The sequence below is a fragment of the Syngnathus acus genome, chromosome 16 (assembly GCF_901709675.1).
Source record: "Syngnathus acus chromosome 16, fSynAcu1.2, whole genome shotgun sequence".
Taxonomy (NCBI): Eukaryota; Metazoa; Chordata; class Actinopteri; order Syngnathiformes; family Syngnathidae; genus Syngnathus; species Syngnathus acus.
In genome coordinates, this window is record NC_051101.1 from 13,765,301 (window position 1) to 13,786,474 (window position 21,174).

The following is a 21,174-nucleotide window of genomic DNA, read 5'->3' on the forward strand; positions in this document are numbered from 1 at the left end:
ATCAGGGCTGTCTTTCACGCATACTCACGCTCAGTCCACATTGGATGGCTCGTCGCTCGCTCGCCCGCGGGGTGCCAACAAGGCTTTGGGCCTCCAACAAATAATAGCGCTCCGATGCCATTCAGCCAAAACATCATTATGTAAATATATACATAATTCAATTCAATTAGATAGATAGATGGATAGATAGATAGATGGATGGACAGACAGACAGACAGACAGATAGACAGACAGACAGATAGAAAGAAAACAAGGTAACAAGTGTTGTGAGGCTCCACACCCTGGAAAGTCATCAGCACCAAGCCAGTGGCTCTCCGGGGAAAAGGAAGGAAGAGGCAAAGAGGAGGCGGAGAGAGAAAGAGCATGTGGAGAGGTAAAGAAGAGGACAGCAAAGGGACACAGGCAGATGTCTGTCCAAGAAGCTATACCTGCAGATTCAATTCCACCTCATCCATTCATCCCCCCTTTTCACATTCCTCTGTGCTCCTCCGTCTGTCTCATCCTGTATCCATCCTTGTGTCTCCCTCAGCTCTGATCTTCCTGCCCCCAAAGAGCAGAAAAGGGAAAAGGAAAGAAGAGACACAAGCACAAGGCCAGGAAGCGGAGAATTGCAAGTAGAATTTACGTGGATGCGACTGGAGCGAGCTGGAAAAAAAAAAAAAAAAAAAAGGCTAGCTCCATACTTTTTTCTTCCCCTCTCTTCTTTTTGAATGAATATTGATCGCTCTGTTCATTTCTCCACGAGATACGAACATTGCAACTTGACAAGAGTTTTGCGGCAACAAAATATCAATGTGCTCGTGGATACAAAACAATTTATTGACCATGGAGTTATTTTTCCAGCACAACACCAAAATATATTCTCAGAAAGGAAAAAAAACAACAAAAAGAGTTCCAGCATGTCATGCCATCAACAAAAGGCAATATTTTGTGCAAGCCACTCTTAATTCGTTTTCAAGAAATTGATATGCTTGTTAAATAACATTGTTTCATATAGAATGTTATGTCACATAAATATACATTTATATTACAGTTTACACAGCTTTTGATGGATACAAATTTGTCTTTCATGGATTTGTGTGTTTTTGTGATCATGTGCCAAGGGCTCTTAAGGGCGGGCGGGCGGTCAGGCGGGCTCTTTGCTCTTTGCAAATAACCTAATAAAGTCCCACAATGAAAGGCTCTTCATGGCTTTTATATGCACGTCAAAGAGGGTTTGGGGGAAAAAAGAAAAAAAAATTGTTTTTCCCCAAAGTGAAAACACCCCAAAAGTTCCTTAAGCGCGAAAAGTTAGACAAACACGCTGTAAAATTTGTGCTGCAGTACTTGAAAAAAAAAAAAAGTCCTCAAGTTACTGCATTGAAAAACAATAAATGACCTTTTCTTGATTGGGTTGTTAACTTCGGATGGCCGTCTTTCTGTCTCTGTCTTTGTTCTGCAAGAGAAGAGAAAACAACTCTCAGATCAACGTGCACGTCAATCAAATAAAACAAAACCAAAAAATGGAATCACGCATGCACTTTTGCGGACCTTCTTATCTCCCATTTCTTAAGCTCAAATACTAGAAAATTCAAGTATTTTCAAATGCACCCCATCTCAGACACAATGGAATTCAATATCAAGGAAGAAAATATGGGCAAAAAAAAATATGAGTTTCGCGTCATTTGAAATTTGATGTGGCTATCTACGTCAAATGATTTATGACTTGCAAAGATCATTTCAACATTTCTATGCTTACATGAGGATAACAAATTGTAATCTTCACAAATAAAGAACGCCACCACTGGTTGGCTGTCAAGAAATAAAAGTGAAAAAGTTCTAATGTTGGTTGAAATTCAAAGGTAGAAATGTTATCTGTCTCTACTTTTGAGCGCAGAATTAACTCTTGAAAATGGGTAGCAGTCGAATTGAATGTGTGACATCACGAGCTGGCATTTGACAGCAAAGTATTTATCTGTGGTATCAGAGCAGCGCACTCTTGATTTGCTGGCTGTGGGCTGGCTGGCTGGCTGGCTGGCTGGCTGCTGGCTGGCTGGCTGGCTGGCTGGCTGGCTGGCTGGCTGCTGGCTGGCTGGCTGGCTGGCTGGCTGGCTGGCTGGCTGGCTGGCTGGCTGGCTGGCTGGCTGGCTGGACTGCTTCTCTATCTGGCCAGGAAAATAACATCACTTTTTCCCTCCCTCCCTCCCTCCTCGGCTACTATTAAACCAAAAAGTAAGGCTCGGGGGATTTCGGTAAACGGACTACTGAGTGATACGCAACACATCATCCCTGCTTGGTTTATTGTTTTTTTTTCTTTTTTCAGGCCTGATGTTTCCTAGATTAACTCACAGCCCACAAAAGATATGAAATGGTATCCGGAGAAACCTCATTTAATTAGGCTCCAAGTGCACTCAAGTAGTAGTAGCGGCGGCGGGGTCAGAGGTTACAACTATCCTCTCTCTAGCTCTCTCTCAGGTGACGTGAAAGATGAAAAAGAGCTTTTAGTCGTCAGCAAAGCTTCTCCTGACTGGCTTTGAGCCAATCTCCTGGCTTCCCACTCATCAGCCCAAGCAACACCTGTTCCCCATTTCCTTCTAGACTCTACAAAAGGTGGAGGTGTCGTCTTGGACGACGTCTTGGACGGTGGGTGAATGTTAGATATCGGGCCAGAATGAGGGGGTGAGATGATTGGATTCAGGCTGGAATTTGTGCTCCCACTCACTAAGGTGATTTAGAAGAAATCTTTCTTTCATTCAGGTGGCTCAATGCACAAACTCACGGTGAGACTGCTTAGTTGATATCTAGTACACACTCAAATTGACAATTTGCACAATCATTTAGTGTACATGAATCCGCATAATACGTAATAATAATATTTGCCAAGTGAACCAGGAGAGGCTTTCATTATATTACAAGGAACATTCATTTGTCGTTGTTGCCTAAGGCAATATTATTTGAAATTGCTGCACTCAAAAATACAATTGTATTTCGTTAAGCACAAATATGTTTGCTGGGTCAACTTTTTTTTTTTTTTTATTAATACCGATCGTTGTATGTTTTAGGACAATTGCTACAATTCCAAATTAATTTGGTGCGGTATTTTAAATCCTCATTCATTGGTAAAGTTGATTTTTCATATGATATAAATGGAGCAGACTCACTCACTCACTCACTCACTCACTCACTCACTCACTCACTCACTCACTCACTCACTCACTCACTCACTCACTCAAATTAATAGAAAACCAATTGCACAGAGTTGGTTAACTTTAAAGTAGCAGTTTTCATGATCAACTACTATTGCATTTTTTTAAGCAACACTATCACTACAGTTTAATGCAGTACTTTTTAATTAATCACATGAATGAACCTTAAAAAAATGGAAAGAAAAAATCACAGCCAACATTTTTTTATGCTGTATTGAAAGATAACTGACACGTCTGCATATTCTATCGAGCCAGCATGGAAATATGTCTTCACTGATTGGCTTGGAGAAATTCACTGCGTCATGGTGAGTGAGGTGCGTGTGGCTCCATTTAACATCCATTTAAATGACCAAATAAGTTGCTAGCTGGACTGAATTACTTCAAGCGTCAATTAAAATGACAACATTATGGGCAGCGAGTGGGAAAGTTGGCACGCGGATGGTACGCTCCAATTTGTGCAATTGACTTTTGAGCGCCATCACTTCCACTCACTCGTGGGTGCCACAGCTGCGAGTGGGGAGGTGCGAATTGCTCCGTCAAAACAGGGGGAGGGAGGAGAACTTTAAGGCTGACTGGGCAGTCAAAACAATCTCTCGGAGACTCATTCCGGACAAAGTCACACGACATTCATCTCTCTCTCTCTCTCTCACCAAGCTTCCCATTGGAGCCATTTGTTCCACCCACGCTAATATGATGACCTGATGATGTTTACTTGAGATACAATATGATGATATTAGCCCGTATTATTGTTCGATCACCATGAAAGAACTTACCGTGACGACAGAAAACATTTATTTATCCATTGAAGGTGGATATTGTTTTTTTCTGTGAAACTCAAGCAGGGCCCTCGGCTTTTTTTGTGGATTTTCCATGCTCTGGCTCTATTTCCCTGTGTTAAGCCATCCTTTCAAATGCAAACATCTCATTTAGCTCCTGGCGGCAAAAAGAGAGGAAACTTGGAAAATGTCATTTCTCTCTAAATCATATATGGAGATTGGTATTCAAGCATGACAGAAAAACTGCTCATATGCCTTTTAGTTCTGAGAGCGGGGGATAGTACAGAAAAGAGAGAAAAAAAAAAAGAAAATAGCACCTGGGGTGTCTCACACACTGTAATTGCCTCCATAAACGTTCATCCGATTGACAGCAGATTAGGCGCTCCTGTTCAAATAGCGCACAAAAGTCGACATCAAAAGTGAACAGAGCAAAGCTCAGTTTGCCGTTTGACATGCATTTCACACTCTACGCTTTGCAAAGAAGCGTGCGTCCTCATGGCTTCGGAAAAACACCTTTCATCCACCACGCTTTTATGTGATGTCATTATTTATGAATTCACATGCCATCGTCGCTATCATATGACTCGTATCATCTCTCCACACACAGGAAGGCCAAAGCCAGAATTGAACCCACAACAACTGCGCTGTGAGGCGGACGGACGGACGTGCTAACCGGTGTGCCGCTGTTGTTTGGAGGTGAGGTAAAAAAAAAAAAGTGATGATAATTTTACTCATCGATTTTGTTAGTTATATGACCCGACTTCATCTGTTTCTGTTCAATTGGCCTTTAACTGCTTCCATCTGCTGCAGCTGAGAACATCCAGGCAGGTCCAGCATGCATGACGGCACCCAGTCACACGCGCGGATCAAGGCACGCACACACATTTGCCAGTGGTGGGCAAGACTGGATGTGAAAATACAGGCCCCTCCTATATTAGCCACCTTGGATGCACCTCATTAGCATCACTCCAAAATTCCAGCAAATGAGGGTAATTGACTTTTCATCTATGACCTTGAAATGTCCACTTTCACATGATGTCATGCTTTTTTCCAGCCAAAACGGACTAATAACCAAATGAGTGTAAACCACAATCATTAGTGTGTTCTAAAAGTGCTGTCTGTCCGTGCATGCTCCATAAAGAAGCAAAGTAAAAGAAAAAAAAACTCAAAGTGTAGGACAAATGGCAGGCTGATTATCCCACCGAGTCCGTGGCAATTTCTCTCCGTTGTTTTCTCTCTCTCTCTATGTCTGTTTCCACAACTTCCTGCACGCCATTAGTTAGAACGTGTTGAAAGGGCCGTCGCGATGCAGGCCTCCTTAAGCGAGTAATCATATAGAATGTCTCCAAAGCTGCAGTGAACTGCCGCCCGCCGTCTGGCTCTGCTCTGGAAGAAAAACCAGGAGACTTGGAATGACATGCTTTTGATCAAGTGTGTTGCGTGCCGCACCGCACCGTGCCCACTGCCCTCTATGTGTGTGTGTAAGGGTGTGAGCGGGGAGGGAGTTTCTTTTTTTATTTTTAACAGAGCTCTTTCCAGCCTTCTTTAACGTCACCATCAAAGCTTAACGTCAATGTGTTTCTAATAGCAGCAGCTGAATTAAACACTCTTGAGCGCGGGATAAATCATTTTCAGAACAATTAGCTCATTTGTTGCTTTGCTCTGCACCACCAATGACTTCCAGACTCGGCGAGCAAGTGTGTGTGTGTGAGTGTGTGCGTGCCGTACAAGCTTGCCTCTAAATTTCAGTGGCGGTACATGTTGCGTGTCATCATCAACAATAGTCAGTCACCGTGATTCACTGAAATGACAGGCCTGACGCACAAACCCACAGAAAGAGATCATTCACTTTCCCCATGTTCTGGGCTCAATCACACACATGCATCACTTGTAGTCGTAATAATAATAATTGCTTGGATTTATATCATGTCTTTCTTGTGACAACATACATGACAACATTTACATTACGGTTCATTTGCAGTCAAAGCATAGAGCCTCCTCCTCCATTCATTCATTCATTCATCTTCCAAATATTGATCCTCAAATGATGATCAAATTATAAGATAGTGTTCCACTCAATGTCCATAGGTGGCGCTAATGCAGAAAGCTACCCAAGCGACCTGAAATCTCTTTTTTTCCTTTTTCACGACAACCGCCGTTATTTACTGCCCCCAATCGAACTGCAAATGTAAAAAACAAATCTCAATCTTTACTATAGATCAAAATTGAACTCAAATACACGTCTAGTGATCATAGTTTTTGATTCATCCTGCCAATGAACTAACTCACCAATAAATGGCCATCAAAAAATAACCTCTGCCCATATTGTCAGTAATTATCTTGACATTCACAAAGCCACCATACCATTTTTTTTTTGCGTGTGCCCTGCCTGCCTGCCTGCCTGCCTGCCTGCTTGCATGCACACACACACAAAGTGCACGTTAAGCATACAAAAACGCTAATAGGAAACAGAAAAACGTAGCTGAGGCCGACGCTCGGGAGACACACGAGTCTCCAAAAGGTTTTCTACCCAGCATGCAGTTCCACGTTCATCATGCATCAGCAGCAGCAGCCAGTTGACAGCAGCAGATAGTATTACCCAGCTCCTACTGACCTCAACCAGACAAATGAAACGGAGGGAGGGAAGGAAGGAGGGAGGGAGGGGAGCAAGTAGGCACGTGCAAATGAAAAGAAAGCGCAAGGTTGGAGGGCAAGCAATGTTTTACGCAACACCATTCTTAACTATCAATTGATTTTTAAAAAAAAAAAATGCTTTGGGCTGACAGCAACGGATGGTGACAACTCAAATATTTGAAAACAAAAATTCAAAGTAACGGCAATGAAAATGCAGATCCCAAAACGTTTTTGCTTATGAAAAGTATCCCTTTGACTGGTGTTAGGAAGGCTACTGTTCTCCAAATGAGTTGAACTGGTGGAGGGAGGACTGACATTGAGGTGTGTGTGTGTGTGTGTTGTCTGCCTTTAGACAGTAAGGAGAGTATTGCCTTTCACACACTGCTAGGCAAAGGGGGGGGGGGGACTCTGCCAGATGGCAACTTTTTACTCATAAATTCTGCTCAATGATCAAGGACTGCACTGGACTGGACTGGACTGGACTGGAGATCACCACACCAGCACTGTACAAATGGACTCAATATTTGGCCTGGCCAAGTCACACTCTTCTCTATCTGGCCGCGTTTCTATCAACGTTGTCAATTGTTTGGATATTTTCTTTCTTTTTGTCTTCTTCCTGAATTGAAGTCTGCATAAGCTAAGCAATTAGATGCTGCGCCACCTTTAAATGACCAAACAAAAAAAAGAAATGCATTTTGTTTCCGATAGAAACTTTGTGTTGATCTGCTTTTTTTTCTTCCATTATTTTCAATTGAAGGTTTGTGCGGTGGTTCTGGAAAGCACCACGGTTTATAGGCTCCGTTATTGATCTCACATCAGCTTGAAACGGCCAATGACCTTAAACGTCGTGACCGTACGTTTGACGTCGGTGCCTTTCAAAAAGGCTCATTTTGCGTAGATGCTACATTATTTCTTTCTTTGTCAGCTCACCATTTTTCTCTGGTTGCTGAGGCAGAACGTGCAGATGTGCTTGGGCTGGCCCGATTGGTCGGATCCTCGGCCGGGGGAGGAGTTGACGTGGAAGAACGGCGGCGACGGAGCGTGGCAGGGCTGTCCGTCGTGAAGCCCCTCGCCCAGGAGCAAAACGTTCCCCAGATGACTGATGTAGCTGCTGGCCAAGCGAAGCGTCTCGATCTTTGACAGTTTCCTGGTCATTCGATCAAACGGCAATCGTTGATCAAATCATCAAATGCAAGGCAAAGAGGTCGGCGTACCTGTCGGCGGGTTCGGTGGGGATGAGCGTGCGGAGCGCCGTGAAGGCCGTGTTGACCGAATTGGTTCGATCCCGCTCGCGAGCGTTGGCCGCCGTCCTCTGACGGATTTCGGTGGGGGGAGACGAGCCCGGAGGGCCCAACCTCCCCAGGACGGCTTCCACCGCCGCTGTGCCGGCCGCTCCCATGCACAGCTTTCGCTTCCTGCTCATCTTGATGTGAAAGGCGGCGGACGACGACAGGCGATAGGTCGCAGAATTGCCCGAGCGCTCCTCCGAGCCCGAGCCCGAGCTGTCGTCGTCGTCATCGGAGAGGAGAGCGATGTCGCCGTACAAGAAGCGGCCTGCGGGAGAGGCCGTGCGCAGCATGGCGAAGGTCATCTTGAATGCCGCCGCCGCCGCCGCCTCGCCACTCGGTCCCTGGAGACTCTTTTTTTTTTTTTTCTGTAGACACTTAATTGGCTACAAAATAATGGGCCAGATGATTTGCTTTTCTAACTTGCAACAGCGGCGTGCGTGCGTGCGTGTCTGGCGAGCGATGGATGCTAAAAGTGCAACAGGTGGCCGGCTGCAGCTTCCAGGATCCTCTTTGCTTCTTCTCTTCACATCCCAAGAATCATTTTAGTCATTGACTTAAATCCTCTGGAAGAAAGTGGAGTGACAATGGCACACTCAAGTCTCCACTCGTGCGTTGTTGATTTGCTTCGAGTGACCTTGAAGTCAATTTGGTGGCTTGGGTCCCAAGTAGAAAAATGACTCACCGCCCGTGGCAGCAGTTTGTTTCTCTCTCGCTCGCTCTGTCTTTCTCTTTGCCGCTGTGCTCCACGTGTGCCTGCTGTCTGAGTGTTTCCGTCTGCCTCGGGGTTTATAGCCGGTGGGAGGGCCAAAAGACTCCCCTGCTCCTCCTTCCGAGAGGCACGGACGGGTCCCTCTGCTGCCGTCCGTCCACAAGTAGGCCAGAGAGATCGGAGGCAAGAGGCAAACCATAGGCAGGGGTTTATTTTGGCGGCACACCAGAGGCTCAAGGGGGGATTCCACCCACGAGCTGCATTGCTTTTGCTGCCCATTGACTATATAGAGAGACATATGTATGTGCGTATATACTGTGTGTATATATATATATATATATATATATATATGAAGTACCTTAGAGCCAAGATGGCTGCCAGTCACCTTTAACCTCATAAGTCACACCTGCAAAATCACTGAATTGTTTGAAGGACCTGGTGGTCACACAGCTCTTGAAAAGCCCGTACGAAACCATTCAGAAATCATTAGAAAGCTGACCAATACTGGACTGGGGAAAAGTCACCCATACAGAGTTACCTTCACTGGATTGTTGATTTCCTTGGAACCTTGATGCTACCTTTGCTTGCTCTGCCTACCTGCCTTCCATCTGTATCCAGCCAGCCACCCATCCATCTACCAAGGTAGCCCCAAGGTTTGCTTGAGTCTTTGAAATTGGATGCTATCAACCGATTAAGAGACAGCATGGCAACTTTGAAGTAGTGTACCACTGCAGTTGGCAAAAGATTGTTCGAGATCAATTCGAAGCGTTCAGTGTCAAGTCGGCTTTAAAGACCCTGTGCAGTTTTTCCACGCTTGCTAACGACACTCCAAAGCAATATCCAGAAGTGGAGCTTGTTTATTAAAAAATGTTGCCTATGCACTTTATTGACAAGCCCAGAGTTTGCCTTTCCCTGTATCATCTTTTCCTCCCTCGGCACTCCACTCGATGTTGTTTATGTCTCTGGACAGCAGCAGGCTTGGCGGCCAGCAGCAGCCACAGAACTGGATGCCGGCCATCCATCCGTCGGTCGGTCGGTCGGGGCTTGTGGCTGAAGCCGGGAACTGGATAATTATCCAGCAATGGCTAGTAAAAGCCGTGATATGAGAAGACTTCTCGCTCTGTCTATGTATATATATATATGCAGGCTCTCTAAATCATGCAGAAGAGACAAATATTTTTTATACATAGCGTTAGCATTTATTTAAATGAATCGGTGTCTTGTTGGACATTTTTACGTCTTGATGATCACTGCAAACGATTGCCTCTTTCTTGTCCTAGCCTACTGAAAGACTTTGGGATTTTATCAAGCATGACTGTACAACTCATGGCTTATTCCCAGCTGACTTTGGGGAACGACGCTACTCCTGCAATTGTTTTTCCCAATTATTTCAATTTAATTTTTCAGATTTGGCCCCTTTTGTACTGCTTGGCAATCCAGGTGATGACTGCGAATAATACCATCATGCACCTCTATTCGTAATCTTTTTTTTTTCCCCATTGATAAGATTCCGTATTCAAATGTTTTGCACAGGGTTGTTGTGAAGAAGGCGCCCTTTTGCAAATACCAAAATGTGATCTCAAATTTCAGGATTTTATACTGATGTAGAATGATGAGGGGAAAAAAAAGAGTGATTCGGTCATTCTTAGTAGCGGTGCCTACTATGGCTTTTCTACTCATGGAACAAATCCAGCGTTCAAAACCTAGACAGTGTATTTCACAGTACTGAGCGGCTGAGGGCAATAAAATAGTGCGAGATGTGCTGGAGTCGCTGTGGTCCATCCTGACTTCCTCTGATTTGCATCTCCCATGTGTGGCTCTGATCTCACACAGTATCCAATTCTGCCTGAATTGATGCCTGCAGGCCAGAAAACATAACATAACAGGGGCTTTTCACAACCACACGTGGCAGCATTTTACCAAAGAATGTAGGAAAAAGAAATTATTTGATTTACAGCGTAGTAATTGGTACATTTGCATAAAATGACATGACAGCTTGACCCCAGTTCAATTGCCTGAAGGGGGGGTGTGCACGGAATTATTTAAAATTTGGGCAAATTGTAGAGATAGTCTTTTAAATGATCGTATAGCATGGGTACCTGTTGCTTATTGATGAATCAATGACTAACAAATGGCGCTTGGGATTCTTGAAATTCATCCTATTCAACGCCATGTTTAATTTGGGGGGGAGGAATTAATTAATCGTGATTAATCACAGACCTTATGCGATTAATCAAGACAAGAAAAACCAACTATATTTTTCCCCCCCCATAAATTAGCAGATGCACTGGTGAGTGAAGCCGAAATGCCCAGTAAGGCGTAGCACATCTATCAAATTCACAAAGCCTCACAAAAATGATGATGCTAAGCAAGCCCAGACTACTTTGTGTCACCAAATTAGCAAGTGCGTCCAGGGCAGGGCAGGGCAGGGCAGGGCAGGGCAGGCAGGCACACCCAGATGAGCGAAGGCAGCCCAGCCCCAATCGAGCTTGCACTGGCACCAAAGTTGCGCCCAACCTAAATAGGGCACGTTGAACTCTTTCAGCAATGTCACATCTGAATGAATGCTACAAAATAACAAGCAATACGAAAAAAAAAAGAAAAATTCTGGGCTCATTTGATCATCTCAGACTAAATGAGCACAGCAAATCATAAGGTATTTTCATGCATGAGCACTCTTGCCTTATGATTATATCCCTAAAATAATAATCCTAGTTTATAAATCTCGTAGTGTTCCCCTTTCAAAGTTGGAGCTGCAGCAGCTGCACAGTAGTAGAAGACCATCTGAGAGTCATTAGCTTTCTCTCTCTCTCTTTCTCCTCCTCTCGCTTGATACTCTTCTTGCAGCTCAGACGTATTATTCATTAGTCTGATGAAAAACACCCACCAACACACACACACACACACACGCGCAAGTATCACCCCCGCAGTCTCAGCCCTTCTGTCATGGGACCTGTCGGAACTGGGAAGCAGGTCTGGACCCGACGCGGTACCGCAGAGCAGGCGTCTGCTGCGTGAAAGGGTCTCCAAGGAAGTGAGCAATATATCGCGCTCCTTGGACAATCATTTTTAGTCTGACAGTGACAGCAGCCGGACAGGAAGGGGGAGAAGAAGACTCTGGACTTGTTATGGTGCCACTGAGCAGACGTCTTGAGAGGCTCATTACCAAAAGTCCAAAAGCACATGTCTACTTTCCGTGGCGGGCATGGACTGAGCTGAGCAGAAGGAAGGAAGGAAGGAAGGAAGGAGGGGGAAAAGAGAGAAAGACCGACAAATAAAAGTGGGATGGAAGGAAATAAAAGAGGGAGGTAAAGAAAAGCAAATGGGGGGAGAGTTGGCTGCCAAAGCACCAGACTTGATGGGATTTTGCATGGGGGGAAAAACGGTCGGAAGTGCCCCCGCCCGCCCGCCCGCCCGGCCGCCCGCCTGCCTGCCCCGCCCCCATCCTTAACCTGCACCCCCACCACCACTTCCAGCCTCAGCTCCAGCCACGCTCTACTCCTTCCCCCCAGAGAGGCCGACCGACTCTACAGCTGGCCTTATTAAAGCCAGAGAGACAGGAAAAAAAAAAAGAGGCAGAAGGAAAGAGAGGTCACACAACTGGAAGACATCAGTTGAAACCATGCTCGCTCGCTCGCTCTTTTAGCTTTTTCCGTTCATATCCCGTTTTATGATGGAGTGATAGAGTTTCTCACAAACACGCTGGTGGTGCACTGGGTTCAAACACATCATAAAAAGCCATTGTTGGATTCTTATTGTCACCATGCTGTCAAACAATGACACAAATGCTGCTCCATTCAAGTCTGCCTTTCTTTCCTTTTATCTTTGAGGATGTCCTTGCTTGCAATCAATTTGAGGGACGGAGGCCTCTTTCTGATCCTTTTGCTGCTGTCTTGCCATCGCACGTGTGGAGACCGGCTACTGATCTGCTCCTCTGACGATGGCAAGAGATGGAATTTGCGAGGAAACAAAGAGCTGTAGATGCGCTTCAGCCTCTGTGAGCTTCCAATAGGAATTTGAAATCATTTCATCTGTAAAAGTATGGTAAATGAGCACCAGTACTATAGAAAATGGATGAATGGTTGTTCATCCCAATTTCCCCTCATCCATTGGCCACAAAAGCGGTTTATTGCATTGGTGCAATTCTATTGAAGTGTTGACCCCCCCCAAATAAAATAAAAATGCTATACAGCATCATTCTGAGAGCTGTCTAATGGTTGACAAGAATCACAACATATGGAAAGTGCTACACCACTGCAACCTATGCATTGTTAAGCTCAAAATATCATCAAAATCCAAATATTATTATCTAAAGGAAGAATATGATTACAGGTGATTTTCTTTTTCAAATATATCTGAATTATGACGAGCAAGCTTCCAAGCTTTGTCTGAACCCAGCACGCTAACTAGAATGATACTCAGGAGAGTCCAGACTTCTGCCAAAGTTGAACTGTAAGAAAAATTGTGGAGTGATATATTACTATATTCATATTTCTGTCTGTATGTTACCACTCCCTAGTTTACAGAGTTTATGCAGCATATTGGATTGAGGGCAGGAGGAACGCAAATGGCAGGGAACAAAAACTGAGAGAGAGAGAGAGAGAGAGAGAGAGAGAGAGAGAGAGCGCGCGCGAATCGACATGGCCGAGTCCAGTTTAACAGAGATGTGACAACCGGAGGAAGGAATCACTTGCATCGCCACTGAGGTGATGGGCACATTTCACATTTTCTGGGTTATGCTCCGACAGGCAGGCAGGCAGGCCCACACGTGAATGTAAATGTCAAGTTGTTCACGCGCGGCCCCCTTCTAATTGTCCGAGGCGAGCTTTGCTTCACGAAAAATTTGCAGGATCAGTTGTGATAAAGTTTTCCAAATGTTTGGGCCGCTACTTGGCTTGAGAACATTCCATGGTGTCATGGCTGCCTGCCTGCTTCAAATGCCAAGCAGCTCACCCAAAGAAGTGCTACAGACATTTTCCAACCATCCAAAGATCAGTTCGTATTTGCCAATGACTCTTCTAAAAATAAGTGGCTTCGATGTTTTACCCTTTTTGAGGGGAGGAACCATAATTGGTTACTATGAACGAAAATAATCATTTCTCTGCATAAAAAAAAACGTAAATATTTGCATTCAAACATGTGCAGAGTGGAAGCCGCTATTCATGGGGGATAAGGAACGGTGAAGAATGGGTTAGGGTTAGGGAAGAAAAAAAAAAACGATAAACCCCAACAATTCATTCAAGACACGCCCCTGTGATTGTATTCATCAAGGTAGATTTGAAAAAGCCCCAAGTGAGACTGTCTTACAGATGCCTTCCCCTTTGTGTCACTTGAGAATTTCCATTTGCCAAAAGCTGTGATGAGCCCGACCTCCGACCCTAATTGATTATCATCCTGCGGGCCGCAAATGCCGGACCCCTGCTGTCGACTCCGGCATTTTTGCTGCGAAAGAGTTAACAAAGAGCAAGCCCGGCCAAGAACTGAAAGGAAAAAAACAAGCTGAAATTGAGACATTTGATTCTTTCTACGAATGCACGTTATTAGGCTGAGGGGACCTGTGCGTTCGTTGTACAGTGAGGTCAGCAGTGGTCATCACCGCCTGACCAGAACACAATGGAAAATCACACTCATACTTACTGAATGGGAAATGGATAAGCAGACGAAAAGTGAGGGAGGGAGGGCAAGAGAGTGGAAGAGGTGAGGGCAAAGTCGAACCATTGTTTGATGTTACAGTCTTGTAAAGCAGCAGCTGGACAGGCTTGGCCCCCGAGAACCACCGCAGCCGGCTAGTAAACCACACACAAACACAACACGCACACAAGCGCATAGAGAAAAAAAAAACCCAGTCTTTAATAAAGCTATCGCCAGGGAAACCGAGCAGACTTCCGAGCAGACTTGAGCAATGTGAGGCTCTTTTGACAGGGTCGTACAGCTTGATATCCTTTCGGCGAGAAGAAATGACAGAAAGAAAAAAAAGAACGTCTTTGAATCCTACAAATGGAGCATCTCATTGATGGTGCAGCCAAAAAAGCACAAGTTGAAAATACAGCAGAATCTCTGAAGTTGATGTCGTACCATTCCGAATTGGACTCCAATTCCATGGCTTTAAAACATAATACAAGAATCATTGTATGAATATTTTTCTTCTTTATATTTGTCTTGCTTTTTGTATTTTCAATCGCTATTAGAAGAATACCTCAATGACATGAACTTTCACAAAAATCTGTCTGCACTATTTGCAGCTCACTCGTGTGTCATTAGGTACCCCCCTCCTGATTGTAGGAATTATAGCGGCATGATGACATCATGCTGCAGCTGACTCGGACCAAAGTCACCAATTGAGTTTCCAGGGAGATGATACTACGTATAAGGCATTCCAGATGAGGATTGTCTCATTATCACACACACCGCAGCTGACTGTGTGTTTATGTGTTTGTACATGTGTCTGTGACCATTTAAACTCTACTTGCAGTCAATTACCAGAAAATGACTTGTGCCGACTGTTTTCCCTCCAGAAAAACTAATTACAGGCTTTGGGTTAAGGTTAGGATTGCAGGAAAGTCCAACATTGAGTCGTTCCATGTGGACAACGCAAAAGCAAAAGCAGGGCTCGCCACTTAGTGAACACAATCCAAATCCAAAGGATATATTTGGACATTCAGACTGGGAATATTGCATCATCTTTGAAGCTACTTTGTTGTTCTTCTTGTTATTAATAGAACGCTTGAAGACATGAATGATTCACTCGGCTGAATCATTTCTCATTTGACCAAAATTGGAAACTACTGGAAAACTATCGAAGCCTGCAGAGTGATGTGAGGAAATGGTAATAACGGTCATCGTTTGACGAATAAAAAACAAAAGAATTGCTTTGACGTAGAGTCGGACAATGTGACCGTGTCGTTTTGCTCAGCTCTATTTCGACTTACAAGTCTGCCGTGTGGTAAAGCCCTTGACGCTAAAGTGCTTGCATTGTGTCAGGGAATGTATGTCATGTTTGTAACCCCAAAACTTCTCTCCGTTCTCTGCAGTCTGGAACCAAGGCCGGGTAATGGAACCCATCCGGCGGTCGGGGACCGACAGAATCCTCTACGGACAATGCGTACGTTCCAATCTATATTTACAGGCACGCCGATACGCTCGGCCTTGAGTTACGGCCTCCGAGCCGAGCCGGTCTAACCCCGAGACTCATTTTGGTGGTCGTCATCGAGTTACAAGCCAAGGAAATAAATGGTAAGAGAATCATCCAATTCCAAATGCTTAAAAGGTATCGTATGAAGCGCGCTGTTCTTTATAACCCGCAAATGAAAGACCCTTAAGAAGAATTTATGACGAGGTTCACATTGCTTTTGTGCATTTCTTTCTACGCTGCGTATAAATTCACATGTCAGTGGTAATCATAGGCCTGAATTCACTTTCACTGCTGTGACCATTCATTGCACTTTACAACAAGGTTTTGCTCTTTGGGAATTCTCATTTTCACCTATGACATGTGGCGGCCCACAATCGACCACTTCCGCCCGCCGGCGTGAGAAGCAACCTTGTTTGTTTCTTCCCAAGTACTTCCAGTTATGTCTTTGAGACCAGGAACACAAGTCCATCCCGTCATGAAAATAGAGGACCCCACGGATGCCTGTGATTGGCTGATGATCAGTCCAGAGTCTCCCTTGCCTGTCGCCCCAAAACTCTGCTGGCTAATAAGAACATGTGGAGAAAATGGATGGGTGAAAACAGGACTTATCACTTGTCAGCGTCCTCTGAAGTTGGATCTTCAAATGGACAGGAAAAAGGGGGGGTGGACGAGGACGTAATGGGGTTTCCGACAGTAGCCCAGACCTGACAGGTTCCTTCATATCCGACTTTATTCAGTCCCACGGAGGGACTCCACACATGGTAAAAGCATCGCAGCACAGCGACTCCCACGCACTTACGCACACGGACGACACACATGGTCGCTCTCAATCAGGAAATGGTTTTTACTTCGACTTGAAAACCTCAAAAAAATCCAGGCCGAGGGGCTCTCGGTAAATAATTGGTGCCACTGCAGACTTGAAGATGGAGACCAGCTGGGAGAATGTGGACAGTAGAAGAGGACAAGGTGTGCTGGCAGGCAGGGAGATCTCCCTCCCTCCCTCCTTTCCTGTCCTCTTTGGCAGGGATTTTGAAAAGAAGCTACTCACCTCAGTATGAAGTTGTAAGAATGGGCTGAAATGGAACTAACACCCGCGCACATGGAGACAAAGTGTGTCTTGGGTTTCCGCACGCCCGCACGCACGCCCGCCCTCTCCCACCTGGACTTGGCTAACACCTACTGGATGTGAGAGTGATGTTTATTGACTTCACCGGAGCATTTCATATCACAGTTCCTGCCAAGCGTGTTCTTAAGTTGTGGACCCTGGGACTTAACTCCTCCCATTGCAACTGGATCCCAGACTTCCTGTGGAGCAGATTCCAGGTGGGAAGATGGGCAGTCTCACATTCACTGACTTGACCAGGAACACCCCCTCATGGAGGTAGTGCGTTCACAGATCCAATTTTTCATCATTAGATAGATGAGAGCGGCCCCCAACTACATTTGACAATACCATCTGCCTTGATTGAGAACTGCAGGAAATGATGATTGACACGATTGATTCTTGTTGATGACCTCAACTTGTCCAGAGTCACTTCACAGCTGGTAGTCAGAGCAATTTTATATCTGAGCTCTATCCAATTATTTTTACACTTGGTGGTTATAATCAAAAGCCAATTAACTCGGCAAATGTGTTTGCACAGACGATACTAATCCTGTGAGAAACACTAACAATTGAGCCATTTCATGGTTACTCAAAAAAGTGCATGCAAAGTGCTAAAAGCATATTGGGGCGGGGAACAAATGAGACAAATCTCAGCAAGGCAGTATAGGAACGAATCCAAGTCTCCACTGCCAAAGCAGGAAAATATTTCATACCTTTACCAGCATATCCTGCATGCTAGGAAAGTAGCCCCTCGTGACTGGAAGGATCCACTGCACTATAAAAAAAAAACTTGACACTGAATGCCCAGTGATGTGGAGAACGTGTGAGTCATTGAGCACGTGTTGGTGTGACAAATCTCAATTTTTGTCCCTTTATTGTCACATTCATCAAAAAGTAGCATTCTGTGCATTCCATTGAAATGAAACATGTGCCCATGCACTCTCTCAACCCAATGTCTTGACTAATCATCAAATAAACACAATCTAAATGCGCAAAATACACGGTCACATCTTTGGACCCTTTGGGCTGCCCAACAACATGCCATTCTAAAAAGAATTATAGGAATAGTTTGCGTGTTCTCCCCCTGCCTGTGCCAGTTGAATGTGAATTTTTGTTTGTCTATGCGTGCCCTGCCTGCCATCGACTGGCAACCAGTTGAGGGTTTGGATAAGTCGAGCGCCTCCTTATTCCTGACTTGAAAGTCAATATTTTTCATTGTGGACATTTAGCATTTGCTTATGACATGGAGCAAAAATGTTCACTTTGCTTGGATGAGGTGTAATTTTGCCTGTTGCCACGAGACGGCGTAATAGAAGTGGGTGGGATAGGATGGGGGCGGCCAAACGTTCTCAGCCATAATAAGCAGCAGACGTGACTCATTGAAGACCACAGCAGCCACAGACAGGTCTCTGGCAGACGCATAAATGAAAGCCAACGCTGCCTGCCTGCCCACTTTGTGAATGGGATTGCAATCATTTCATACAAGACATTTCTTGATGCTTCGGCTTAGCTAGAGTAGAAATAGGGTGGCAAAATATGAAGGGTTCATTTCGAGGAAGCTCCTTTCTCTCTTCCCCCCTCCCCTCCCCTCCCCTCCCCAGTGTGATTTGCTGCACTGATTTTCTTGGCCAAAGTCCCGCTCATCAAATGGTGGTGTGGAGAGCCTAAAAGGCAGCACAAAAACAACATATCACCTTGTCAGAAGTGATTGTAGCTCTGATCCTCATCATTCTTGCCCAGACTTCCCCCATGGAGAGGTCCACTCAGCATGAAGACTAACACATGTTGGACAGACAGCCTGGTGTGGATTGGGCCGGCCCGCCTGCCTGCCTGCCTGCCTTCCTGCCTGCCCGGGGCGCTAGCGAATCTGCGGGCACTGGAATAACAGCCAAATAACATATTACACAACATAAAGAACGGCAGCCAGTGAGCCAGCGAGCGGTCACATTACATGAAAAGTGCGGGCAGGAAGTGTTTTGCAACAGTGGAAAATCTTCAGGTCCACCAGACGGTCACACTTCATCTGTGGTGAGGAGATGGATACCTTCCCCACCATAAAGCCTGGATACGCACGCTGTCATACATACTCCCCCACTTTGGCTCCGCTCACGTTTTATTTTTCTTCCTCTTTCCTGTCAGTCTGACAATCACAGTCCCTTCTTTGCGCATCTCTTCAAATGTGTCAAATATAGAAATAGCATCCATAAGCCCGAAAAATGCAGCATTTCAGTTTCTCTTTTTTTTTTTTGCACATTTCTTTCCACCGACTGCACTGCAAAGTCAGCAAAAAAAAAGTGCCTTTCTCGGGTGTCCTGACTGTTAATCTTGTGTGTTTTCCTCCCTGATCTGCTCAGAAAACAAAGAAAGTATAAATACATTGATTTTCTTGTCTTGAATTGTTTACAGTAAATAGCACTTTGTGTTGTGATTGGTAAAATCCATTTCAAATATTTTTATCACTGCAATATGTTGTTGAGACAGAGCAAGATTGTATGTCTTGACTTCTAACGTGAAATTTAGTGGCAGGTCCACTTTTTCAACAGTAAATTGAGACTTGTTTGAAAGATGAGCTTTATGACTTCCTTGTGACTTGCGCACCTGTGATAATACCAAATTTGAATGATTGAAAAAGAAAAGAAAAGAAGAAAAAAAGTCCACGCTATTCACTCTGCTTTCTTCTCTCACACTCGTGGCCAACAATGAGGTGCTGTAAAATGGCCATGATGGGGGGCAATGTTAGTTCTTTTGCAAGCCTACTTGATCATCTCTCTTTCTCCACTTAAGCTTGACTCTTTCTTGGTGGCCACTCACACACACACACACACACACTTATGCCATGCACCCATCTGTTTGGCTTCATCGCTTTGGCCAGGTCTGCTTTTGATTAAGATTACATCAGGCTTTGACCTATTAGTGTGTGTCGTGATCCTTTGCAAGTCATTCTGTGGTTCCAGGTTAAGCTCAAAGCCACTTCAGCAAATGCAGTAGGGGACCCAGGAACATGAAATCCCTTCAACGTTTTTGTCATGTGGAGTCTCACAGGATGAGTGGCCGTCTCGTCTGCCTGCGACCCATTTGGCATCCCAAAACATAAACCAAGGTAGCAATTTGTGAATCGATTCTTCTTTTAACCTCATATCCTGAGCATTTTTATTCTTTTTGGAAGGTCCAATTTCTGTTCCTTATTAGGCTAACATTTCAAAGTCAAGCTGACTCAACATCATGCAGATGTATTTTCGGAGCCAAATGATAGACCTTTCTTTCTTTCATAGCATTAGCCTCATTAAAACACTAATGGTGCACACATCAAACAAAGGCTTTCCATTTCCAGATGTTGATCACAATATCATTTCTAAATATGACCCCAAAAATCCTTCCAGCTTGACTGACTTGATGACGGAGACCAATGGTGACGCTAAGATGACATCAATTGGCTGTAATGTGGCAGAGCCAAATGTGAAAGTCTTTTCGACTCATCAGACTAAGTGGACACGGTTGACTGAAAGGTCTTTCAAGCTCCCCGCGTCTGCTTTGGGAGACGTTTTTATGCGGCCTTTTTTTTTTTTTATATTGATTGCGAGTACTCATCATACACCTGCTTGGAGTGTTTAGATCAGAGAAACAATATGACCTTCCATTTAAAGAAATGTCTTTTAGGGCTTCTAGTATAAGAAGATGCATGTTGTATTTGTGCAGAGCTTGCCCAAAATTTGACGCACACATCATGGATTTATATCGATTCTTCGCTACCTTTGTTCGTTCATTTATAGCGGACAAGAAAAAAGTGTAGAAAAAAGAAACAATGGTCAGATCTTCATTCAAAAACCTACCAGTGGATGTTGTTTTTGAACATTTATTGGTCATTTTTAAACTTTGAACTAATAACTCATTATTAGCGGCTCCATAGTTTATAGTTTGATGTCCAATTTTTGCACAAGCACTGTGTGAGTTAGTTTTCTCCAAGGAGCGATGAAAATCAAAGCTGAATTTCTGCGTGTTAAGCTTTATTTCAATTTGAGTGTGTAAAATATGAAGTATTTCCCTGTGGAGCTGATTGGGAAAAAGAGCAAAATGGAGCTTAATGTAGAGTGAACTTTTGATTTGTGTCTGCATGAGATGGCCAGAAAGAGCACTTGAGCTGCATGCTAATGTTACTCTGTGGATGCGTTAAAGTGAATAAAAGATGATCATATGTCAAAGTTAATAGCCGTACTTGCAACCCCAAGAAAGTCCAAACTTAATCCCTCACTTAGGAGTGAAAAACAAAAGAAATGCTTTGACACATCATATATGTATGTAGATGACAGCTCAGCAAGTTGGCGGTGGAATTCCAACAACACTTAT

The 21,174-nt window shown here is 44.5% G+C and overlaps 1 protein-coding gene and 1 long non-coding RNA gene across 4 annotated transcripts in view; one reads left to right on the forward strand and one right to left on the reverse strand.

The window, feature by feature from the left end:
- The window catches only part of LOC119135448, a 105,765-nt gene extending 95,831 nt beyond the window's left edge, over nt 1–9,934 (forward strand). For both annotated transcript variants that reach the window (XR_005100560.1, XR_005100561.1), the window contains exons 2-3: nt 4,569–4,657; nt 9,874–9,934. This is a non-coding gene — a long non-coding RNA (uncharacterized LOC119135448). The remainder of the gene's footprint in view (nt 1–4,568; nt 4,658–9,873) is intronic.
- On the reverse strand, nt 799–8,696 carry LOC119135432 (basic helix-loop-helix transcription factor scleraxis-like). 2 transcript variants are annotated; one of them, XM_037272998.1, is made up of 4 exons: nt 8,567–8,695; nt 7,810–8,447; nt 7,526–7,742; nt 799–1,435 (listed from the first exon to the last, which is right to left on the reverse strand). In XM_037272998.1, the coding sequence occupies exons 2-4, from the start codon at nt 8,184–8,186 to the stop codon at nt 1,397–1,399; spliced, it is 633 nt and encodes a 210-aa protein (XP_037128893.1). In that variant the 5' UTR covers nt 8,187–8,447; nt 8,567–8,695; the 3' UTR covers nt 799–1,396. The 2 variants fall into 2 exon arrangements, with proteins under 2 accessions (XP_037128893.1, XP_037128892.1); XM_037272997.1 differs by having other exon boundaries at nt 7,810–8,696.
- Nucleotides 9,935–21,174: the final 11,240 nt, after the last annotated feature.